At 59.2% G+C, this 24814-nt stretch overlaps 3 protein-coding genes across 3 annotated transcripts; 1 reads left to right on the forward strand and 2 right to left on the reverse strand.

Annotated features, from left to right (window-relative positions):
• Positions 1–379: 379 nt before the first annotated feature.
• Positions 380–3596, reverse strand: LOC130260722 (uncharacterized). Its single transcript, XM_056506362.1, has 3 exons — positions 3231–3596; positions 2597–2786; positions 380–1875 (listed from the first exon to the last, which is right to left on the reverse strand). The coding sequence occupies exons 1-3, from the start codon at positions 3360–3362 to the stop codon at positions 1409–1411; spliced, it is 789 nt and encodes a 262-aa protein (XP_056362337.1). The 5' UTR covers positions 3363–3596; the 3' UTR covers positions 380–1408.
• Positions 3597–3693: 97 nt separating this feature from the next.
• Positions 3694–9072, reverse strand: LOC130261094 (translation initiation factor IF-2-like). The gene is made up of 4 exons (XM_056507002.1): positions 9067–9072; positions 7826–8207; positions 6111–6414; positions 3694–5950 (listed from the first exon to the last, which is right to left on the reverse strand). The coding sequence occupies exons 1-4, from the start codon at positions 9070–9072 to the stop codon at positions 5944–5946; spliced, it is 699 nt and encodes a 232-aa protein (XP_056362977.1). The 3' UTR covers positions 3694–5943.
• TBX2 (T-box transcription factor 2) lies at positions 8402–18788 on the forward strand. Its single transcript, XM_056506762.1, has 7 exons — positions 8402–9485; positions 10146–10413; positions 12842–12988; positions 14105–14181; positions 14263–14432; positions 15673–16286; positions 17130–18788. The coding sequence occupies exons 1-7, from the start codon at positions 9121–9123 to the stop codon at positions 17574–17576; spliced, it is 2088 nt and encodes a 695-aa protein (XP_056362737.1). The 5' UTR covers positions 8402–9120; the 3' UTR covers positions 17577–18788.
• Positions 18789–24814: the final 6026 nt, after the last annotated feature.

Raw genomic sequence — 24814 nt, forward strand, 5'->3', positions numbered from 1 at the left:
TCAGTTGCCACCCATCCCTCCTTGTCTCAGATGTAATTTGAAGCTGTGCATCTGTCCGTGAGTTCCCAGGCTGAATTTTTGCCTTTCTTGGGAATTTCTGCTGCAGGAAATTACAGTAAAATACCGACAGCAGGGTCAGGGCTTGCAGCGTTTTCTGTCACCTCCATCACATCCCTGGGGATGGGCACAGTGCAGGGATGCTGCTCCATGGAAAACGTTCCTGCCACCTGATTAGTAAATACTAATTAATAGCAAAGTCCTGGTCTAGATCAAGGAGGAGGCTCTGAATTTTCTTGGGAACTTTGCTGCCTGAAAGGTATCTGAAATATTCCCTAGCACTCAGCCTATCAGTGGGTCAATTATACAGCGAGCAGCCATACAAAGTTAATTTCTAATTTAATACAATGTTAAAAGGTGGTCAGGTTAAAATCTAATCTATAAACGAGACATGAAACGTCTCTTTAAAACAAGTGTGACGAACCAGTTCTGGCTCAAGCCACGGGCTGCTGCTCCTTTTATAGGATATAATTATTTCCCAGTGAATTTTTACAATATTATTACAGGACATTAATAAAAGGTGATGCCACTGCCTGTGTGGGGATTAATCCCACTCCCATCTAGCCCCTCTTCCTCTGGACAGTTCTCTGAAGAGATGGAGAACCCTGATGTGTTCTGGAGGGAGCACAGCATCTCTGCATCCCCAGGGAGGAGGAGACTCTCCTGGGATGAGGGGGAACCACGGGCGAGCACATTCCTTCCTGAGCAACCTGGGCAGACGACTCTGGGGAGGGTCTGCTGTGGGCTGGAGGTTGTGAGCCACGTTCAGAGCAGCAGCTTTGTTCAAACAGAAAACCAGAGAGAGCACCTGCAGCCTGGGGAGAGGAGCTGGCCCTGGACCCTGCTCCCCATCCCACCTTGCACCCGTTCTGTGACTCCCAGAGGAAAGACCAGGCACGTCCCACTGTCCCACTTGTGCTCTCAAGGTACACTGAATTTTGCTCTTTTTGCTGTCGAAAGGGGAAAGTCCAGCTGTCATGTGGGAGTGATGCCGTTGTCCTGCCCGGGTGACTGACCGGACTATGAGACTCCTGCTAGTCCACAGTGTCCGTGGGAGCTGGGCAGGCTCAGCCAAAAACTGCCGTGTGTCACCCTGCTGTGGGTCACACGGCCAGCTTCGGTATCATCTATTTTCCAGGAGGAATTTCACCAGCTCCAAAGGCTTGGATCAGAAGCCTGAGCTCCCCTCATGCCCGTGAAGCCCAGCAAGGAGGGGCTTTCCTAAAGAAGAAAAATATTTTGATGGGAGCAGGTGATCCCCACCACAGCAAGGGCTGGAGGGGAATGTGAGATAATTCAATGTAATACTGGAGCTAAAACGGAGCACGTGGTGATGTGCTGGGCTGAAGCTTCAAGGGATGCGTGGGTTCTTTCCTCCAGCCCTCCACTGGCCAGGACTCTTTCCCTTCCTTTCCCTGCGTTTTCTGGTAAATTCTGCAGCTCTCTGTAATTGAGAAAAGCTGCCGCTGAACATCTGCACAGGCACTGTCCTCTCGGAGCGGCTGCCGGGGCTGTGAGCGCTTTGATGTGCGGGTGATTCACGGCTTGGCCGGGGCCGCCCCGCAGATGCTGCCCCGGGGTGTGCGGGACGGGATGGGATGGGATGGGATGGGATGGGATGGGATGGGATGGGATGGGATGGGATGGGATGGGATGGGATGGGATGGGATGGGATGGGATGGGATGGGATGGGATGGGATGGGATGGGATGGGATGGGATGGGATGGGATGGGGTGACACAGCACCTGCACATCTGTGCGAACCCCGTGTGTGAAACCTCCCCACCAGGGCACAGAGTGTCACCTCTCCTGCTTCCACCTGCAGAGGAAAACACCTGGAGCTGGCTCAGGTTCTTCCTGCATCCTGAAGGGCAGAGGGATGGGGATGCCCGCGCATCCCACCTTGCTGATGCAGAGGGGAGGCAGCAGAGCCCCAGGCAGGCAGAGCTGCGGCCGGGGGAGCACAATCTGTGCCCTTAATCCCGGCGTGTCCTGCGCGCTCTCAAATCCCCTTCACTTCAATGAGCGCTTGTAGTGTCAGGCCTGCCCGGGGGAGCCGCACGCGGGGCTGGCGGGGAGGATTTGCTCAAGAGGCACTGTTTTTAAGGTGAGATTTGAAGGGTGGAAGACAGATGGCAACTGGAGAGGACAAACGGATCAAGTGAAGGGTTTGTTTTCAGCGTACAGGGGAAAACACAGAGGGGGGGAATTACTGCTGGCTACAAAATGCAGCAACTCCAGCTTTGCACTTAGCCCGGTGAGTCGGGACCCTCCCGGGCACCGCGGCCGAGGCAGGAGCGTGTTTTTTTCTGTGGAGATGAATTGATCCCAGCGTCACTTTGAGTGTCCCCAGACAAAGCTGGGAGAAGGGTTATTAGCCAGCCGGCGGCCCTGCCATTGTCCCCACTATCTTTTCTTCCCTTTCAGCCTCCCTCGCCGTGGCCCAGGTCTCAAAGACCATGTGTCAAGAGATTAGTGACCTGCGGGAAGGGCAATTGCTTGCTTTGTGCCGGCAGCCCGGCGTCGGGGCTGTTATTTACTTGTTATTTGGTGCTGCCTCCGTCGAGGTATCCATGGAAAACACGCCCTGGAGAGCAATCTGCCAGCGCCGCAGAGCTCGTGTGGGCGAGGAGCTGGGAGGCTGGAAAAGAGGGGCTTGAGGGTCCCAGCATGTCTGCCCGTGCCAAAATCCCCAAATTCCTCAGAATGGTCAGTGCAAGAGCCCAGCACCTACAGAGAAGTGAGGAAAAATCTGAGCAATGAGAAAAACAAGTGCAATGCAGAAGTGCCCGGGAACGGGGCTGGGATGAGGCCTTGCCCCAGAGCAGTTTGAGTTTTCAGACTGGTTTCAAGAATTGAAAGATGGGAAGAGCCTGTCCTGCCTGCAGGGCTGTGTTCCACCTCTCTGCCTCTGGCAAAGAGCGGCTTGGAGGAGCACTGGGTTTGGAGAAAATGTAAATCAAGGTTATGAGGGTTGGCCCTTCCGTGCAGTGCTGGTGTACATCGAATTTGTCCATGGTGAAACACCCAGGAAAGGGACAGATGCAATGAAAAGTGTTACTCCTGCCCGGGACCAGCTCATGATTTATTCTGGCCGGTCTCATTCTCTATGAACACGAGACGGTGATTTTCTGCAATTCTAAAAGTCAAACGTAGACCAAAACCACAACTCACGTGATGTGGGACCAGCGGCGTCAGATCCTGCCTTAGATGTGATTCCAGACAAGTTCCCAGATCCCGTCTGAAGCAAACAGGCCAAGATGTGAGACCCTGGCGGCTCTGCCCACACAGGGCCGGCTCACTCATCCTTCCTTTGATCCTGTAACTTCTGCCAAACTCCTGGCCCCAAACAGGCAGAAAAGGGATTCTGGGGATGCAAGAGGGACTGGGGACCAGGGCGGCTGAGTGACCCTCGTGGGGCTGGGACTGCTCTGAACCTTCCTCCTTCCAGAGACAACGGGAGGGGACTGCACCCACCCGGCACAGTTTGAAAATAAAACTACGGAAGGAGAGAAACAGGGACGTCCCCTGTCCTCGAGGATTTTGTTGCCCAGGTACAGGCAGGGTCCCCTCCCCGGAGGGGTTCTTGTGGGGGTGGTGACTGGGGAAGTCGCCAAGGGTGTGGAGTCCCCAGTGATTATTTTTTTTTCTCTGCTCCCAGAACAGCCAATTCCGTCGCTTTTCCCCTGTTCCGCCGGGACGTCTCAGGCTGCGGGAGTCGCGCAGCCCCGTCCCGGCCGCTCCGAGCACTGGGCAGCAGAACGACCCCAAATCCTCCCTGCTAATCCAGGGAGGAAGCAGAGGGGGGACCCCAACAGCATCATTTTATCAAATACTGCCGTTTGTTGGAGCTGGTTGATTTAAGAGAGGAACCCCGGCTTAGCTCGGGAAATGCGGGCAGACCCCGATTATCGATAGACGCGGGTAGAAACTGCGAGGGGGAGCCAGGGGAGCCGGGAGGGGCAGCGACACCGAACCCGACAAGGAGCGGGCGGATCTGCGGCTCCGTTCCCCGCACAACCGAGCCGCGGTCACGCGTGGCTGCGGGCGGGGCGGGATGCTCGCCCCCGGCCCCATCCCATGACGGCGATGAGGCGGCGATAATGCCATTAGCCCGGGATTACGCGCCCGCGCCGGGATGTGACACACCTTCTCAGATGGAAGTTTTTTAAACAGAGGGATTTGCATGATCCCCCACCGCGCCCCTCCATCCCCGCGCCCGTTCCCATCCCCATCCTCGGTGCCAGCCCCGGTTCCGGGCGGGTCCCCTCGCTCTGGCACGGCTCGGACCGGGGCTCCCGTCTCCTTTTAAGGCAGCGGGCTCGGTGCGAGCTCGGCGCCGCGCCCCGACGTGGAGAGCGCCGGGGGCGCGGGGCTGGAGGGGGTCACTAACTCAAAGAGCGCTCCGTAACTCAAAAAAAAAAAAAAAAAAAAAAAAAAAAAAAAGAATAATTTAAAATTCAATGAAGTGCAGGTTCACAGCTCAAAGCGGCGCGGAGTAACGGGAGGATGGAGGATGCGTGTGTCTCCTCCCGGCCGGGCCGGGGTCACTCGCCGCCCGCCCTGCCAAACAGGCTGGGAAATGTGTTTATAAATTGTTCAAACTCTGGATAAACTTCAGCGGCGTTTGTGTCTGCGTCTCCCCGCATGTTGTTATTTTCCAGAAATCTGGATTACTGGAAATATTTTCTTTAAAGCTGGAGAGAAATCTAAACAGTCTGAGGGCAGGGGGATCTCGGGGGGGTGGGGGGGAGCGGCCCGGGGGTTCCCTGCGCACGGAAGGGGCGCGCAGCTCCGCGGGCGCGCAGCGGGAGGAAGAGGAGGGAGGCTGGTGTCAGATGGAGCATCCCCGCGGCTGCTGTCGATAAAAGGGCATCCGCCGGGCTCCGGTGCCCCGCGGCCCCTCCCCGTCCCCTCCAGCGGGCACCGGAGCACGGCGGGGGAGCAGAATCGTTTTCCCGGGATCTCCCGGGGATGAAGGGATTCCCACCCCGCAGAAGGGTGCGAGGGGAGATGCGGAGCCCCGGAGAAGGAAGGCGGAGGAGGGGTGTCCTGGGCGCGGGTGGGTGAGATCAAACGAGGACAGTTTTGTCACACGTGGGGTTCTTTTCCTCTCTAGGTGGAGCGCAGAAGAGGGGCCGACGAAGCTGCTGGGGCTGCGGGGCCGCCCCTCGCCTCCTCCCCGCCTGCCCCAAGCCCGGCTGAGGCTGCAGGGCCAGGTCGGACCGGGGGATGCACCCGGGGCTGGAGGGGCCACCGAGTCCCGCTTCCCTTCGGAACCACCGACCCCGCACCTGCGGCCTCGCTCGGGGAGTGTCTGACCCCCCAGCTCTGTCTGTCTGTCTGTCCGGCTGCTCCCGGGGAAGGACAGTGGAGCGCAGCCCTGCGGCAGCGAGTCCTTCCCCCCACGCCACGGCCTGTTTCCACCCCAATTTGGGAAGGTGCGAGCAGCCGAGCCGCCCTCCCCAAGGGCCCGGGGGTCTCCTCTTGCCGTGGCATCGCTGCCGGGAATGGGGGGCACAAGAAAACCCCTTTGGCCTGGTGCACCCCGTCGGGGGGAGCGCTCCCCGGGGCGCGGGGCCGCCGCAGCCCGGTGGAGCCGGGAGGAGGGGAAGGCGGAGGCCCGGCTGCTTGTGAGAATTGTTATTTTTCATCAATCACCCGCAATTTGTGTAAGTGCCCCGGACAGGACACCAGCCGTCCTGCTGGCTGGGGTCACGGAGACAACACAGCGATGGAGAAGAGCAAATTGCATTTGCTCACCAGCTCACAGATCCAAATTACGGCCCTCGCATGGCGCGGGGAAGAGAGCGAAAGGTCCATGTGACGTGAGGGAAATATGAAGGACTTTGACAGGTCTTAAACGGCCTGGCGCCAAGGCCTAAGTCTACCGGCTAAAAATAGAAAAGGGATGATGAGTGGAGATGGGCAGAGATGAAAGGGGAAGAGCGAGCGGGGCCGCGATGCGGGGCGGTGGGGGTGGGGGCGGCCCGACGGGACGGTGTCCCCGGGCTGAACGGGGACGGATCCCCAGGGCGGATCCCCGGGACCAACCTACGAGACAATCCGGGCTCCATACGCCCATCCCGGGCACCGGGAACCGGGGATCGGGGACCGGGCCCGCGGGCGAACGCGACCACTCGCAGGAGCCAGGCACGGTGGCCCCGAGCGCTGCAGAGCCTGGGGCAGGTTGGAAAACCTTCCCTCGAAGGGGAACACTCCTCGTCACCGTCCGCAGCTGCCCTCGGAACGCGAACCGGGGCCGTCGCCTCCTCTCTCCCTGCCCGGTGCTCGGTCACCGACGGGCGATGCGCGGGCACGGCCCGTCCATGGGTGCAGGCTCCGCCGTGACCGGGGCCTCGAGGGGTGACAGCGCACTTGGTACCCCGGTCTCCGCTGTATCCCGCTCCCTGTTAGCCCCCGGTCCCCGTTAACCCCCGGTCCCCGTTAAGCGCCGGTCCCCGTTAACCCCCGGTCCCCGTCAGCCCCCCATCCCCGCAGCCCCGCCGGCGCTAGGGAAGGTCGGGGAGACGAGGCTGCTCTGGATCGGTTTTATTCTGCAGGGATGCCGGCCGGTGGCCCGGAAGACAGGTGACCTTTCCTCGCGGGGACACGGCGGGGACACAGGCCCCGAAGGGCCGGGCCCCGCGTCTTCCCGCGGAGCAGCGGGCGGGGTGTCCGCGGGAGAACCGTCCCGGCGTGGGGAGATTCACCCCGAGGCAATGAAAGGCTCCACTTTTTCTTTGTGAGGGGGGGGAAATTGGGAAAAAAAATACAAGCAAGCCCCACTTTTGCCAAAGCTGCCGTCAGCAGTTTTCAACGGCGGCGAGGAAGCAAAGTCCAAATTGGGTTTAAATTTCAGTCCCCGTTGCCCGTTCAATGGTCAGCGGGACCCCCCCGGCCCCGCAGCCCCGGCGGGTGACGCGCGGTGCCCGCCCCGTCGGGCGCGGTGCGGGCAGAGGTGAACCTGCCGCGGGACGCGGGGCAGGTGGCGATCGGGCTGAGAAGAGCCCGGGGATGGGGATGGGGTCCGCCGGGGGCTACCAGCAGGATGAACCGGGGCGGAGGAATAGGGAGGAGAGGTCGGGATGGGAAGGAGGCACCCGGGGGTCCCCGCATCGCACCCTGCGCGGGGAGCAGCGACACAGGACCACGAGGGCTCCGAGCTGCTGCGGCCGCGCCTCGCTGCGCATCCGCGGAGCGGGAGGGCCGGGGGCGGGGGGGACAGGCCGGGGGGCAGAGGAATGGGTCGGCCGCCACCCCCCCGTCCCGGCTGGTCGCAGCGCAGGCGGCGGGGGCAGGAGCCTTGGAAGGATGGCAGGGCGCTTTTTGAAGATTTGGGGGTAAATATGAAGTGACAAGAGACGGGTCTTTATTGTGAGGGCTCAGCCGCCTGGCGCCAGGGCCCTCTTCAGCCACCGCGGCCCTCAGTTAATCAGCGCAGATCTCCAAACCGGCCTCTCCGAGGGGACACCCACCGCGCCCGCCGCCCCCCCCGAGCCCCGGCGCGGCGGGACCGGCCCTAATCCCTCAGCAAACAGCCCCGGAGTGTCCCCCCTCCTCCTTATCTGCCTCCCCCCGCCCGGGTAAACAGCCCCTCCGGCCGGGCACCGCCGCGCTGGCCCCCGGCCGCGTACCCGACGCGCCTCGACGGCGGGGTCTGGGGGTCTGCGCCTCCGCCGCGGGCGCGGAGCTGCGGGCGGGACCCCCCCGCTCCCGGTCGGGGCGGCTGCGGGCAGGGTGGGGGGCGACGGCTGGGAGCGACTCACCCGCGCTGGAGGTCGCCGCTCGGGGCCTCGCCGCCGCCCGCCGCTCTCCGCCGGGCCGCGCTTCCGGCGGCCGCCCCGTCGGCGCTGCGCGGCCGTGCGCGGCTGTGCGCGGAGCGGCGGGCGGGGCGCGCCCCACCGCGATCCGCTCTCCAGGATCTGGCGTACGGCGCTCGCCGCCGGGCTCCCCCCGGCCTCTTGCCCCCCTTCCCCGGCCCGCCGCCCCCGCGGAGACCGGCGGGGGCCTCTGCCGCCGCCCCCCGCCCCCGAGGCTCCGCTCCCCGCTCCGCCGAGGTGGCTCCGCGCTGGCCCCGCACCGGCGGCGCAGCCGGGGCTGACCCGGTATGCGGAAAGGAGCCGGGGGTGGGATTTCGAGCACTTTTCTCTGTCATTGGTTAATATTTTATTCTGTTGACATGTTTTCTTACTGCCGATGCTTCCGACACCTTCTTCTTTTTTTTTTTTTTTTTTTTCTCCCTTTTTTTTTTTTTTTTTTTTCCTTCTTCCCTTCCTCCCTCCCTCCGCGCCCCCCGCCCCCCCGCGCCCGGAGCTTGGCCGGAGCTGTCAAAACCCCGCCTATGCAGATCCACAATTGGTCTGAAACGCGTAAAATCAGCAATCAAGGGGGCTTGGCTCATTAGCGGGCGGATCAGAGCAGGAAGGACATGTGAGATAGTCACAGTTTTACAGAGATCAGGACAAGATCTCACCGTTCCCACTCGGCTCCTTTGGCCATGAGCAGCCCGAGCCGCAGCGCCGAGCGCGGAGCGCGGAGCCGGCGCGGCCCCGCCGGGGCGCAGCCCGGGCCCGCGGGGGTGTGAGGGCAGCGCGGCCGCCCCTGCCCCGCCGCGCCCCGCGCAGCCCCGCGCAGCCCCGACCCGGCTTTTGTTTCTATTTTAGTGTCGGGAAGGACTTTCCTGGGAGGGCTCGTTCCCTCGCTCGCTCTCCCTCGCTGCAACAACAACAACAAAAAATAAGGACCTACTGTCTCCCCTCCGCAGACCGGGAGTCCCAGGAGCCGGGAACTGCCTCGCTTTTCCTTTTTTTTTTTTTTTTTTCTTTCTTATTTTTTTCCCGAATCTATTTCGGCTGATTTTCGCCTCTTTTTTAATGCTTTTTTTTTTTTTTTTTTTTTTTCTTTGAGAGTGTGTGTGTGTTGTTGATTTTCCTTCCTCTTCCAGAGACTCGAGCGAGTTCGCTGGGCAGGAGAGGGGAAAAAAATAAAACCCAACAAATACACACACACGCATTTTTGTAAAGGGAATCCCTCTTTTTCTCCTGGATTTGTGGATGCACCGATGAGAGATCCAGCCTTCCCAGGGACTGCCATGGCTTACCACCCCTTCCACGCACCCCGGCCGGCTGACTTCCCCATGTCCGCTTTCCTCGCAGCCGCCCAGCCGTCCTTTTTCCCGGCTCTGGCTCTGCCTCCGGCGGCGTTGGCCAAGCCCATGCCGGACCCGGGGCTGGCCGGGGCGGCCGAGGCCGGGCTGCACGTCTCGGCCCTGGGACACCATCACCAAGCCGCCCATCTGCGCTCGCTCAAAAGCCTGGAGCCCGAGGAGGAGGTCGAGGACGACCCCAAAGTAACGCTGGAAGCCAAAGAGCTTTGGGACCAGTTTCACAAGCTGGGCACCGAGATGGTGATCACCAAGTCTGGGAGGTAAGAGCCGGCCCCGCGCAGCCCCCCCAGCCCAGCCCGCACCTGCGCGGCCGCGCAGCGCCCTCGCCCCCCGCTCCATCCCGCTTCCATCCGTCCCCATGAGTTTCGATCCCTGTACTTTTTTCGGAGGTGTTTCCCCCCGCTCCTCCGAGCTTTCCCTTCACCGCTCCCCCCTCCCATTACTACTTTTCCGAGCGCGATCCAAAATTAAATTCGTGCACGTTAACTGAGCGCTCGGAATCCCCCGCTCCCGTCGTTTACGCCGCTTCCTTCCCTCCTGCCAAACTTTCCCCACGTCCGGGGTCGTCCCCGGCCCTGCCCGTGGCCCCGGGCCCGGGGGAGGCCGCCGCGGGTGCTGAGCGAGCGGATCGGCGAAGGGCAGAAAAATAGGGGAAAACAAGAATATGTTTTCTCCCTTTATTTCCCGAAATGGGATTTTTTAGCTTTTTCCCTGCTTTCTGCCACGGTGTGGGCAGCAGAGAGGGATGAGAAGAGGTGGGACGTGAGGAAGGCTGGGAATCCTCAGCGAATTAAACTAAGCGATGTTGGTTTGGGAGCAGCAGCCGGGGCCGGGCGGTGCGGGGGGCTCGGTGGGGCCGCAGCCGTCGGGGGTCGGCGGCGGGCGGGGGCAGCCCTGAACTGCTCTGGGTCTCTCCGCAGGAGGATGTTCCCCCCGTTCAAGGTGCGGGTGAGCGGCCTGGACAAGAAGGCCAAGTACATTTTGCTGATGGATATAGTGGCGGCCGACGATTGCCGGTACAAATTCCACAACTCCCGCTGGATGGTGGCCGGCAAGGCCGACCCGGAGATGCCCAAGCGCATGTACATCCACCCCGACAGCCCGGCCACGGGCGAGCAGTGGATGGCCAAACCTGTTGCCTTTCACAAGCTCAAGCTCACCAACAACATCTCGGATAAGCACGGCTTTGTAAGTTGGGCTGCGGGGCAGAGCGGAGCTCTGCGGGCAGGGATCCTGGGCAGGAGAGGGGTCTGCCCGCTGCGTGGTTTGCCCGGTGCGGGGTCTGCCCGCTGCGGGGTCTGCCCGTGACCTCCCCGGAGGATTCGCAGTGCTTTAGAGCCTCCTCCAGCCGGGTCTGGCCGGGCGGCGGGGCCGGGCCTTGCGGTGGCCTGGTTGTCCCGCAGCCCCAGCCCCTGGTCCTGCCCGGCACCGGGGAGCAATTACCGATCTCCGGGGGAAAAAGGAAGGTTGGGCTGCAGGAAGCCTCGGGCTCCCCTTGACTCCCGCATCCCGGGCCTCCACGGCCTGTCCTGCTGCTTCTTCCCAGTTCTGGAGGTTTTGTGGGGAGAGAATTTAGGGAGGTGGATGTGCGGGGCCGAGGCCGTGCAGGGGCTGCAGGGAGGGCAGCCCCGACGGGGCGGTGGCCGGGCAGGGGCCGTGGCACCTGCGCTGGGCTTCGCAGCCGAGAGAAGGGCTGGAGTCGTTGGCACCATCTGCCTCTAAAAAAAAACCCCTGTTTATATCCCTATTGATGAAACCTGCATCACCTAAAAGAGGTAAAACAAAACAAAGAAATTAAGCCAAGAAAGCTACAAAGCAAAATAAACAAAGATAAGGAAAAGAGAGAGGGAGAGAGGAAAGAAAGACAGCGGAGAGTGTTGGCCATTTGCAGAGAGCCGCAGAAAGCAGGGTCAGAGCGCGATGCTGCGGGAATGCGCGGAGGGGGAAATCCCAGCGCCCCAGCCAGCTCTCCTTCCTCTGAGCGAGCATTTAGGGCGATAAAGGGAAAGTTGACGGCGCAGCGCTGCTGATACGGTAATTAGCGGGGAGCCGGGGCCGCGGGGGCTGCGGGACCCCGCTCCGAGCAGCTCCGCACCTCCCGGAGAACTTTCCCTCTCTTCTTTTATTTTTTTTTTTCCCCTCTCTATTTTTTCCACTCTCTTTTTATTTTTTTTTTCTCCATTTTTTTCTCTCTCACTTTTATTTTTTTCTCTTAAGGCAGGAAACAGTGTCTTTGTTAAATAATACATTGCGATGTTATTTATAGCCAGCAAGGTAAATCGATAGAGAAGGAGTCTAAAAAATACCTTTTTTCTTTTTTTTTTCTTTTTTTTTTTTTTTTCTTTTTTTTTTTTTTTTTTTTTGTACTGGTGAAAAACTAGTTTGATTCAGCGCTTTTAACGGTTCGCCTCCTTCAATTAAAGATTTCTGGTATCTGTCGTTGTCCAAAATCCGGACTGTGTTAAATCTGGGAGATGAGGGTTTAGCCAGTGCCCATCTGGTCAGAAAGGGATGATTATTTTTTTTTTTTAAGGAATGCAGATTTGCACGCCTGAATGAGACTTTTTGCACCATTTTCATGATAAATCCCGTCTAGATTATATCAATATAACAGCAATCTGACAGTTCATCAGCAGGTGATTATTGCTTGGGTTAAAAAAAAAAAGAGGGGGATATTTTTTATTACCTTCTAAACCGAAATGAAGTGATAATTATTTAGCCATTTGGCCGACGTTATTTGACAATAATTACTCAAGCTTTCGCCATCCCTCTACGAATTCTGGGCAGTGAATTCTGCATTTCAGTCCGACCACAGCAGGTTGGGGAATTATTTAAAAGCCATCGGGCAGGAAAGCAGGCAGCGAGGGGCAAGGGGTCGAAACAGCCCCAGGGGCTCGGCTTGGGGTGTTCAGCCGCTTCCAAAAATCCTCAGCCAAATCGCGGGGAATTCGGGTTTTATATTTAAAAAAAACAGCAAATCAAACTCAAAAAATAAAACGAAAGGATAGAGAACGGTTTTGAGTGTTGGCGAGGCTTTCAGACACCTGGCTGGAAAAAAAAAAAAAAAAAAAAAAAAGTCTGTTCCTTCTGCAACGTTGCTCCGAGACATAAATTTGCTATGGCTCGTGGTGAAACGCTCCTTTCAGGTCGCAGGCGCTGGCTGGGGCTGGCACCGGCTCCTGCCGCCCCCGACACTCACCCAGAGGCTTTTAACATTATTTTTTTTTTGTGGTGGTGAGGGATAGTAATTTATTTTTAAGGACGGAAATATGAAAAGCGGTGAGAAACGTGTGGAAAAGTCGCCTCGCGTTTGCAGGGTTGTAATAAAAGTGGGAGATCCCTTTCGCTGCTTTATTGCCGTGCTTAACACCCGCAAAGATGCTGTTCTGCCTGCGTTCCCTGACCTCCTTCTTTGGGGACAAATCTTGAAAGAAAAAAAAAAAAAGAAAAAGAAAAAGAAATTAAAAGTAATCTCCTTCTCTGGCATCCGCCGGCATTCCTTCCTAACGGTGAATTTGAGGGGTGTATTTTTTGGTTGTTTTCGGGAGAAAAGGGGGTTTTTAGGGAGGCGTGGGGCTGACGGCAGCCGCGGGCTGTGCTCTCTCGCCCATCCCAGACCATCCTGAACTCCATGCACAAGTACCAGCCCAGGTTCCACATCGTCCGGGCCAACGACATCCTCAAGCTGCCCTACAGCACCTTCCGCACCTACGTGTTCCCCGAGACCGACTTCATCGCCGTCACTGCCTACCAGAACGACAAGGTACGGCCGGGCACCTCCTGTCCCTGTCCCTCTCCTTGTGCCCATCCCTGTCCCTCTCCCTGTTCTCACCCATCCCTGTCCCTGTACCAGTGTATTTTTGTGTGTTGGTGAGGATATTTCAGGGCAAAAAGCAGCAGCAGTAGAAAGGTTAAAACTTGAGCACTCAGAGTAGGATGCACCCTCATACTGCTTGCATTATTATCGCTATTTTTAGTATTAATATTAATGCTGTTGGCAGTATTTCTATTATTACTATTAATAATTCTCTCGTGGAGTTTTTAGCTCCTTTCTGGGCCGTGGGGTCTTTGCTGCAGGCCCAGGCTGTGGAGAGCAGCACCAGGCCTGGGCAGCCTCACCGAGGAGGTGCTCAGGGCTCTGGAGGAGCCAAAAAATAGAGGCAGATAAGCTAATTTTAGTTGCTTTCGTGATTTAGCAAGTGTTGCCCCGTGAGCAGGCAGAGCCAGGAGAGCACGGTGGGGAGCAGAGAGCCTCTGCCGTCCCCTTCCAAGAGTTGTGTGTGTGTTTTAACCCAAAAGCTGACCCCCACCTCCACCCCTGGCTGCTGATGCTAATTGACAGCTCTGTCTGAGGGTCCTGGTGGGCTTGTTTCCCTCGTAAAGTTTATGGCGAAGAGTCACAATCGATTAAAGAGCACTTTGTCTGCTCGCCCGCCGCAAGCTGCGCGGGGCGGCCGCCGGCCGTGGGCCCCGTCGGGCGGGGGATGCTCGGGCCGGGGGATGCTCGGGCCGGGGGTCGCGGCGGGGCCGGGCAGCCGGGCCTTTTCCAGAGCCCCTCTCGGGGCCGTGTTTCAGGGCCATGCATTATTGAGCGCCCTGATGTCGCCGGCCCCGGCAGCCCGTGGCAGGGAGGGATAAGAATAGCTTTTAACCAGCGCCGCGCAGCTCAGTCGCCATCTTCCCTCCGGGGGGCCGTGAAAAATAACTTCCTATCATTAAGACGCTATTAATAATTCAAGGCCAAACCTCAGCATCATTTTTAATAAAGCATGCGGTGTGTTAACGCGGGTTCCGCACCCCGCGCTCCCCGACGGCGGCGGGGAGGGGGGAGCGGCCAGGGCTTCACACCGCCCCTTCTCTCCTTCTCCCCACCTCGCAGATCACGCAGCTGAAAATCGATAACAACCCCTTCGCCAAGGGCTTTCGGGACACGGGCAATGGCCGCAGGGAGAAGAGGTAAGGGGTGCGCCCGTCCCCCCGGCTCCGCGCCCCCTCCGCGGGGGGACGAGCGGTGCCCGACGCTGCGTGTCCCCGCAGGAAGCAGCTCTCGCTGCCGTCCCTGCGGATGTACGAGGAGCCCTGCAAGCCCGACCGCGACGGTGGCGAGTCGGACGCCTCCTCCTGCGAGCCCTCGGCCGTCCGTGATGCCCTGCACTCGCCCGTGGGTGCCATCCCCAGCCCCCTGCGCCTCAAGGGCAGCGGCAGAGGTAACGCAGGAATCGCGGTCCTAAAATGTCCCCAAATGTTCTTTTCCCTCGGGGCTGCTGCGTGCTGATTTCCTGTGGGCAGGGAGGTAAAACACTAGGGAAAATAAAGATGAGGATGCGTACAGGGGAGCCCAGGGGTTGAAAGGACAAAAACAGAGCAAACGCGAATGGTATTCACGAGTTGCAACGTTTTTCTCTTTGCGTATTTTATTTTGAATATATATTTGATCCTCTATACACCTGATGTCTTATATTTATATTATACAAGAAGAAATGGCAAAGCAGCCTGTGTGCTTGTCATGTTCGCCCGGTGTGCCCTGCCTTCCATGGGAATCTCACACTTCCCCGAAAAAAAGAGAGAAAAAAGGGAAAAGAAAAAAAATTAATACATTTGAAAGAGGAAAAAAAATGTTGTAACTCCAAGGCTGCAAGCTGGTAAATGAAAATAAGCCAGCAGCTCCCACGCTGCAGTGGTTCGATGCTGGGTTTTGTCTTGCAGCACTATCAATCTGCTCTTTAAACTTTCCACCAACCCGATTCCCTGCAAACCTTCATCAAAACTGCAACCCCCACCCCGAGCTGGAGGGAGGGTTTATTACACCCCTCTCCACTTTCAAAGGCTTCCCCGAATATTTGCCCCAGCCTGCAGAGCTTCACCTCACCCGCACCAAAAGGCTTTTCTCGTTTAGTGGAGCCGTGCAGGCAGGGGCTCAGCTCCCCTCGCCCTCGCCAGCCCCTCGCCTCGCATCCCCTGCCTCCTCTGGAGAGTTCAATGGGGTTTTTTAAATTAAAACCCTTTTTAGGGAAGTCTGTACTATACACATAGCCTTAAAACTGCCTCTTTAACCTGTCTCAACCTGCACATTTGGAATAAATCCACAGCTCGCTGGCGATCAGCTCCATGTAATTAAATATACGCAGGACCATTTCCTCCTGCTCTGTCCACTGCCCGCTCTCCTCATCCCCGCTTGGACTCTGCAGCTGAGGATCTATTACAGAATAGATTCTGGTTCTCCATCAAACATGTTTTTCCTGTTTGGCACAGCCACAGGACTTGCTGCTGTTAATCCCCTTTCCCCAGAGCGGCCATAGCACGAGGGCCCGTTTCTGCCCCCAAAATGACTCTCTCCCATTAATAACGATCGCAGCCTCTCCCTGACACCAGGGCTCTTGTGAGTGACCCCTTCCCCGCCTCCCCTGGGTGCTCTGCTCTGACCCTCTGCCCTCCATCCCCTCGCAGAGGAGAAGCCGGGGGCCGACAGCGACACGGAGGTGGAGAAGGTGCCCGAGGAGCGGCCGGTGGCAGCAGCCAGCCCCAGCGCCGAGGACGCGACGCCCCGCGGCAGCCCCCGGTGCCCGGAGGAGCGGAGCAAGGAGAGGCACAGCCCGGAGAAAGCCAAGGATGGAGCATCCCCCCGGGAGGGCCCTGGCGAGAGCCTGTTCGGCACTCGGGGCCTGGAGAAGGACAAGGTGGAAGGACGGAGGAAAGAGACGGAGGCGGGCAAGAAGGACACGGAGGGCGGCGGGCTGGGCAAGGAGGCCTTCGCCCCGCTGATGGTGCACACGGACAGCCCCCCGCACCTGAGCGCCGGCCACCTGCAGAGCCTGGCGCTCTCCGGCCTCCACGGGCAGCAGTTCTTCAGCCCGCTGGGCGCCGGGCAGCCCCTCTTCATCCACCCAGGACAGTTCGCCATGGCCCCCGGCGCCTTCTCTGCCATGGGCATGGGACACTTGCTGGCCTCGGTGACCGGCGGGGGCAGCCTGGAGAATGGAGCCCTCTCGTCCGCCCCGGGCGCGGCAGGGACGGCCACCCCCTTCCCTTTCCACCTCTCCCAGCACATGTTGGCCTCTCAGGTAAGCCCCGTGTGCCCACTGCTATCCCTGCTGTGCAGTTGGGCCCTGAAATCTCCTCTACATGTCCTACCAAAAAGCTCCCTGAGCGAGTGGAGCACTTTGGGGATGCAGGTCAGGCCTGGCCAGTGTCACCCCAGTGTGGGGACATGGAGGGTGGCCCCACTGCAGGGAAGGAGCTGTTGGTGCCCCCAGCCTCCCCCAGGCCCTCTGCAGCCCATAGGAACAAGGGGGTGACACACCCCTGACATGTTACCATCTGTGTCACAGGCAGAACACGGGACATTTTGAAGGTGGCTTCAAGGGTTGATTTGAGGAGGAATCTCGATTTTTTTGCAGCTGCTATGGCTCCTTCATAATCAAGGGCAGAGTCAGGAGCTGTGGCCCTGCCTGACCTGGCTGTCCCCATCCAGTCTTCCTGTCAGCTCTGAAGCTCTCCCACAGCGCCTGCCCTGGTGTTGCCTTTCCCATCTCCTCTGATGGAACACATAGAGACGTCTTTGAACTCCCCTAATTTATCCGTCCTGCTTAACAATGTGTTTTAATGTGGTTAAGGGGCTGTGGTGCTGCACAGGCAAGGACACACAGCGTGCAGGGAGGGGACAGATCTCAGACAGGGATTTGTGCTCAGTGTCACCAGCCTGGCTTGGGATGGGGCAGATGGAGCTGTACCCCCTTCCTCAGCCTTTTCCACATGGATACCCCCACATTCTGATTTAGGGTGACCCTGTGCTGTTTCATCTTTGCCTTTGGGAACACAGCCGGGGTGGGGCGGGCAGGAGCGGGGACGCAGCGGAGCAGCAGCACAGCTCTGACCCTCTGACCTCCCTTTCTGTCTCTCCACAGGGAATCCCGATGCCCACCTTCGGCGGACTCTTCCCCTACCCCTACACCTACATGGCAGCGGCAGCGGCGGCCGCCTCGGCCATGCCGGCCACCAGCGCTGCCGCCGCGGGGCCGCTGTCCCGCAACCCCTTCCTGGGCAGCAGCCGGCCCCGCCTGCGCTTCAGCCCCTACCAGCTCCCGGTCACCATCCCGCCCAGCACCAACCTGCTGACCACCGGCCTCCCCGCCAGCCTCAACCCCGCCTCCGAGGGCTCCAAGGCCGGCAGCAGCCGCGAGTCCAGCCCCCTGCCCGAGGTGCCCCTGCACAAGGGGGGCAGCCAGCGCCCCGCTGCCTCCCCCAAGGGCTCCCTGAAGGAGTCCCTCAATGAACTGCAGAACATCCAGAGACTGGTGAGCGGGCTGGAGAGCCAGCGGGAGCTGTCACCCGGCAGGGAGTCCCCGAAGTGAGCGGCGGGGCGGGCAGCGAGCCCTCCCGGCGGGGCGGAGAAGCACTGGTATTTTGTACAGCACAGTATAAATATTTATTGTGGAGCGAGGGCTGGGAGCGGGCAGGGAGCGGGGTGCTGCATCAGAGGGACGGAGCCCACCGGCCAAGCGGACCCACCTCCCCAGAGCCAGGAGGGAGCGGCTGGAGCGCTGGGCTTGCCCACCCCTTTGGCTGCGGGGCTGGGAGCGGCTCCCCCCGCCCCAGCGAGGCCACGGAACCCCCAGGACCCCCCAGGACCCCCCAGTTCCCCGCTCCGGGCACTGGGCAGCTCGGGGGAGGGGGATGAGCTGGTGCCGAGACACCTGATGGACGGGGCGGCCCCAGCGCCTGCCTCGGTGGGCAGTGAGAGGGGCCAAACCCTCATCTGTGCAAGGGGAGGGGGAAGAAAAAAATAAATCTAAAAATAAAAATAAAAAAGGAAAGAAAGAAAATAGAGATAAGAAACTGAAGATGGAAACCAAACCGCCTCGGCAGCTGCCGCTGTGCAGAGCGGGCACGGCGGGGGGAGCCTCGTGGGTACCTGGGCAGATATTTATGAAATAAATGGTAATTTGTGTAAATAAGCTATAAGGATCCCAGAATATGCAAATTGGTATTAATTTATTCAGAGTTGTACATTGGTGTGTACATAATATTTAGAGTTTAACTCCTCGCATTTAAGTTTTTTTTCGTTGTTTTTTTTTTTTTGTTTCATTTTACATGAACATATATATTGTAAATGAAAACTATTTAGCTCTTTGTGATTGAAGGAGATATCGGTTTCTCTGTGTTTTAAAATATTGTTTATCCCGCCTGTTCTCTAGGACAATCATGTGCCACTGATAAAACAATTTTTGGAGTCATTTAAACTAAGATTTCAATCCTTTAACGGACTTTTGCAAGAGAAAAAAATAAACTAACGAATCCAAAACGTAACTAAAATATTGCTACAGTGCGGGGTATAGAGAATGCAGGAATAAACCTCAGGTTTTTATTTTTCACTCCAGAACAAAAAAAAAAAAAAAAAAAAAAAAAAAAAAAAGTATAATAAATTTAAATATCACAGGACTGTGCTCTATATTTGTTTTAAAATAAAAAGATACATGATTTGCAACGTGCTGGTTACTCGGGTATCTTGTCTGTTCAGTTTTGATGAATTCTCACATCTTTCAATAAAAAAAAATCTACTCGGAGAGGTCCGGCCGGCTCCCGCCTGTTTCATTCCCGCGGCCGCTCCGCCCCGTCGGGGCCGCCGCTGCTCCGCAGGTGCGCAGCGTTGGGGGGGAGCCGCCCCTTCCTCCGTGGCTGATGGGCAAAGAGGGAAACGGCCCCGCGCAGGGCACGGGCGCAGGGCACGGGCGCAGGGCACGGGCACAAGTCACGGGCACAAGTCACGGGCACAGGGCTGGACCCGCCGGGGTTCGGAGCCCCCCGGGCCTCCCCTCGACCCGCCGGGGTTCGGCAGGTGCGGCGGGGGTGCGGCACCGGGACCCTCCGCGGGTACCGGGGCTGCAGAACCGGGCACGCCCGGGACCGGCGGGGACAGGGGAGCGCTGCTCACACTGGATGGAGGGAGCGGGGCAGAGCGGCACCGTCGGTCGTGCGGAAGGGTGGCGGGGAAGGGACACCCGGGCACGCCGGTACCGCCCGGGAGGGTGACAGAGCGACCCGGGCACGCCGGTACCGCCCGAGAGGGCGACGGGGAAGGGATGACCTGAGCACTCCGGTACCGTTCAGGTGATTGAGTGACCTGGGCACGCCGGTACCGTTCAGGAGGGGGATGGAGAGACCTGGGCACGCCGGTACCGTCGGGGATGAGGCCGCCGCGGGGCTTTAAGTCCCCCCGTCTCTCCCGGTGCCCGGAGCCGCTCGGGTGTCGCGGGGCGCGGCCACGGAGGAAGCAGCAGCGCGGTTCCTGCCCGGTGCCCGCTCTCCGTGCGGGATCGCGGCCCCGCGGGCCGGGCGCAGCTCCGGGCTCCGCGCGCCCTCTGCTGGCGCTGGCGCTGCCCCGACGGGGCGGGCCCGCCTCCGCCTCCCCGCGCTCCCGTTCCCGCGGGCAGGGAACGGGCTCTGGACCCCCGGACCGTGTCTGGAGAGAGGGGCTGGGGCCGGGTTCCTCGACGGCGGGAGAGATGCTGCCTCTGTGAATATTTCTGCTGGGTGGGAATCCTTCCCACCAGGAGGAGGGATGTGTGGTGACTAAAGTTAGGCTTGCAGGGTTGTTTCTGAGTCAACATCACTCAGGATGAGCAGCAATTTAAGGGGCTATATTTTTAGTGAGGGGGTCACAACCTGTGCCACTGTGGGGGCTCCTCTGGCCCTTTTCCCTCCAATCCAGCCGTGCTGGATTTAGGCTGAGGTGGTTGGGAAAACCTCAGTAATGGTGGGGGTGCTGCAGAACACGCTGGGGCAGCCTCATGATGGGTTCCTGCCATCCTGGTGGGTCGGGGACAGCCCTGTCACCCATCCTGGATTGGGGGCCAGCGGGACATCCCAACCTGCCCGCTGAGCACAAAGCTACTCTTCAATGGAGAGGGGAAAAATGTTCTGTGGGTTCATGGCGGTGACCCTGAGGAGCAGTGCCCGAGGGCAGGGAGCAGGGCCTGGCCCCCCAGCCAGGCTGTTCCAGCAGGAGCCGAGCTGCTCCACGCCTGCCCTGGCCGCTCTGAGAAACCCTATTCAGGCAGCTCGATGAGCAGCTACCGATTAGTCACGCACTGTGCTGGGATTTCTTTTCCTCAGCTGTGAAAAGGCGCTGGGAGGCCCCGCGGGGGCACACCCGGCACAGCACCCCCATGGCTCTGCTGCTCTGCACCTGGCAAAACCTGGCTTGCCCATGCCACTGTGATCACTGCCAAGCCACCAAAATGAACTTCTGGGTGTCCTGGTGATGTCTGGAGCTGGTGTTTTACCACCTAAGAGCTGTGAGGTCCTCAAACACCGAAGTCTTCGCTAGGGTTAGTGGTGAGTTCTGAATTTCTTCAGCTAAACGAGCGAGGTGCTTGGCCAGACACTAAAAATAGCAGAGCTGCCCTGAGGGCTCCGTGGGCCTGGTGGACAAACCCGGCTGCCTTGGCCGCTGAGCTGCCGTGCAGCACAATAGCGCTGCTGGAAGGGCTCCATGGGCGGGTGTTTGTAAACAGGAACATGAGCTCATGCCAGAGCATCTCGCAGCCCTGCAGAGGGGGAACGCCGCCACGGCTCTTGTGCAGCCCAGGGGGGCTCTGCAGGACCCCTCATCTGGGCTGTGTTCGTGTGTTGTCCCAGGGCCACGGCGCATTTTGGGTCATGGATGTGGGGCAGAATAAGAGAACCAAAGAATAGCTGGGAGAAATTTTAAAACCCATCCTGTTCCAAGCCTCTGCTGTGCGTAAGGACACTTTCCACAATCCCAGATTGCTCCAAGCCCTGTCCGACCTGACCTTGAATATTCCCGGGGATGGAATAGCCACAGTTTCTCTGGGCAACTTGTGCCATGGCCTCACAACTCTTACAGGGCAGAATTTCCTACCAACATTTAATCTAAATCTCACGTCTTTTAGTTTAAAATGATCTCCCTTGCCCTGTCTGTCTAAAAAAGTCTCTCTCCATTTTTTATAAGCCCCCTTTAAATACTGAAAGTTGCAGAAGGGGTGAGGGTCTGAGAATGATGCCATGGAGCTGGGCATGCCGATCCTACCCCACATCAGGGGTTATTCCCAGACCAGGGCCTGATCAAAGGGTCAAATTTTGATCACAGGGATCAAATCCCCCCAGTGGAACTTTTCAACGAGTATCTGCCAGTCCGGACCGTGCGAGCGCGGGGTGCGGCCGTCGGGGAAGGGGAGTCCCGGTGTGACGGGGTGGCAGCGGAGGGCGGCAGCTCCTTCTGTAGGGCTGGCTCCGTCCTGGCCCCGCACCCGCGACAAAGCGGAGCTGCCCGAGCCCCGGCCCGGCTCCCCGTTAGGGCCGCGCTCCCCGCGGAGCGCAGGGGCGAGGGGCGGTCACGGCCCCGGAGCCCCAATTACCCGCGGGGCCGCCGCTCTGTCTGCGGCTGCCGATGGCGGATCAATAGACAAAGGGCAGCGTGGGGCCCCGGGGGGCTCTGCACGAACCCGCCCCCGCTCCCTGCGCATCCCCCATCCCGGCCGGACACACCCGCGCACCTGCGGGATGCGCGGCTCCGGCTCCGCACCTGCGGCCGGACGGGATTTTTGGGGCTGTGGGACTGACCCCCGGTGTGAGTCCGGCCGCTCTCTGCCCGTGATCGTTCTCCCTGCCTGCTCCAGGGCTGAGCCCTCCGAGCCTCTGCCTGGGTTCTTCCCTCGGGCACCGGCATCTCAAAGGCTTCTCAGCCCCCCGATCCGGTTCTGGCCCGGTATCCCCGGGGGGCACGCTCCCTGTCCCGGGCCGGGGCTGTGGGAAGGACCCGCCATCCAGGCTGTTCCCTGCCACAAGGTTCCCAGAGCCACTTTGATCCGTGTGGGTGTCTGGGTGGTGGAGGGGAGGGGGGGTTAAAAACTTTATCAGTGAAAAAGCAGCTGTTTATTTTGATACGGAGCCGGTTCTTAGCCGCAGGCACCGTTTGCTCCGTCCTTGCTCTTCAGGCAGGGTGGGAAAGGGGAAAGGGGAGGCTCTCGGTTTATTCCGGTTGTTTACAACGGCGGGTGATGGCGAGGGAGAGCCAGGTCCATCGCTCCTCGGCGCCCGGATCTTTTCCCAAGCTTTCCTCGGAGCCGCTCCGGGAAGGGAGGAGGCTCTGCTCGGGACATCCGACGGGATGGAGCGGAGCCTCCCGGCGGGGGGAGCTCAGCTGCCCCCTCGCTGGGCTCCTAGCGGGGCACACGGCTCCCATCCCGCACCTCAGTGCCGGGAACGGCACTGCTGGTTGTGGGGCCGCAGGAAAACCCAAACCCGAACCCAAACCCGAACCCAAACCCGAACCCAAACCCAAAGCCGGGGTTTTCCCTGCCCGCGATGCGCCCAAACCCGGGGGATCGCGGCGCTGTGCCCGGCTCGGCCGCCAGGTGGCGCAGCGGCGCCGCGCCGAGGGGCGGCCCCGGGGGCGCGGCCGTGCCGGGGGTCCGGGGGGGAACGGGGTCCGGGGGGTCCCAGGAGGGTCCCAGAAGGGTCCCGGCAGGGCCCCGGGGGTCCCCAGAGGATCCCAGGAGGGTCCCGGGGATCCCCAGAGGATTCCCTGGTGGTGCAGCCGCTCTCGCGGGTCCCCAGAGGGCTCCCCGAAGGCAGCAGCCCCTGTGGGTGGCACTGTCAGGGGTCTCAGGGGTTTGGCTCCCTACAGACCACAGAGTGCGGGATCTGTGCAGGTACCCCACGTTGTGCTCGCCCTCCAGTCCATCTGCCCCCTGTGTCCTGCTGCCTGCATGGCCACGTTGCACCTTTCTGAGGGTGTTTGTGTGGGTGTCTGTTCACTTTTTCTGTTCATGTGTCTATGTGAGCAGCCATCCAGTGGATTGTGAAGAACCTGGTATCATTCATGTTTTGTGAGTTCTGCCAAAAAAGTACCTACTACACCTCCAGAGCCTCCCAGAACGCAGGGAATACTCACTCAGAGGCGCCTGAACCCCAACCAGCACTGCAGCAGTGATGCTCTGTGTTCTGCACAGAAGGTCTTACATTGCCTGAGGAATTAATGGATGAAATCATGCAGGAAAGGCTCCTCTCCCTTTGGCGCTGCTCTAGCTGGTGACGTGAGCACAGGTACATCTGTCCTTTGCTTCCCATTGATTCCTGTAAATGGCCCTTGCCTCCAGCCCTGGGCCTGGCACGCTCAGTAATTCTTTGGAAATAAGATCTAATTAAAATGAGACAGCGCTGTCGAGGGACTACCTAATTGTCTTTGCAAAATGACCTTGTGGAGATCCTGGCTGGGTTCCCAGCAGAAAGGTGTTGTCAGTGCAAAAGTCCTGTGTGGCTGGGGGGAATCAGTTAAAGACTTCTGGGAAATAATTCCCCAGGCTGGGAAATAATGAGCTGGTGGAGACACCGCAGTGCTGGGCCAGCTCGAGCTGTCCTCCCCTTCCAGACCATGTCAAGCATCAGGGACACCCTCAAAATGGTTTAAAAGAGGCCAGTTCCATGTGGGTAATCCTGGGGTTTCTCTCTGCTCCCCCTGCACCCCTGTCTGCACACATCAGCAAGAAGGGGAAATAATTTGGCTGTTAAAGCCTCAAAGGCATCGAGGACTCTGGATGATGGACCCAGATCTGAGCTCACCCCATCTCATCCCAGACGTGTCCCACTCACTCCAGAGATCCCACTGGGCACCAAGGGCTGGCACCATGAGGATGCTGTGAGGGGAGGGTGTCACCAGCCCCTCTTTGTCCCTGCAGAGCCCCTCATCCTTGGAAAGTTTTGGGATAAGACCTCTCCAGGTCTCCCAGGCAGCAGGAGAGCAGGCAGCCTCCACGAGAGGGAGCGTTTGCAGGGATTTTCATTCCAGCTGGATTGTTTTGGTTTTCCCCTGTTGTTTTAAAGCACAGATCATCCCTCTGGCTGTCTGAGTCCTTTGCCTGCATGAAATGCCCGTTTTCCTGGGATGGGGGAGAAGTGGGCAGAAATCTCAGCTTTCCTGGAAGAGTTCTCATGCTGTCGTAGTGCCATGTGCTGTACCTTGAGGGGAAATTCTGCTCTTCCTGGCTGGTATGTTCTGTCCCATGTAAACAGGAGGAAGTTTCCCTCCTTTTGGCTTTATCAAAAAGGAGAAATCCCTCTTACTGGGATGACTGGGGAGTGTTGTGACTGGTCTTGGTCAAGTGTGGGGCACAGCACAAGCAGCCAAGTCCCCACCCATCGTGGGGAGCCCTGGATTGTGCTTGACCCTGGCTGGATATCCCTGACCCTGGGATACCCCAGTGTGGCTCCTTGTGGCAAAAAATGCCTTTGGCAGCTCACACACCCACCCTGTGGCCTGGGATGGTTTGCTGGGACCCCATTTCAGGACAGGAAGGGTGATCCCACCCTCCCCACTCACTGCTCCCCTCTGCGAGTCACTGTGAGACTCCACCAATGCTTGTGATCCTTCTAGAAGGGGAACAGGCTGTTTATAATTTCCCAAATCCAAGGCCAAAACTCCCACTTCTGGGGGCACAGGATCATGTCCGGGTGCCTTGGTGGCCACACGAGCTGTGGGTGGTTTGGAGGGACGATGCACAAAGCAGCTCAAGGCCTGGAAGGGGACGTGGTCCTGCCTCCCCCTGCCCTCCCTGCATGTCCCTGGAGC

Source organism: Oenanthe melanoleuca, chromosome 19 (genome assembly GCF_029582105.1).
Source record: "Oenanthe melanoleuca isolate GR-GAL-2019-014 chromosome 19, OMel1.0, whole genome shotgun sequence".
NCBI lineage: Eukaryota > Metazoa > Chordata > Aves > Passeriformes > Muscicapidae > Oenanthe > Oenanthe melanoleuca.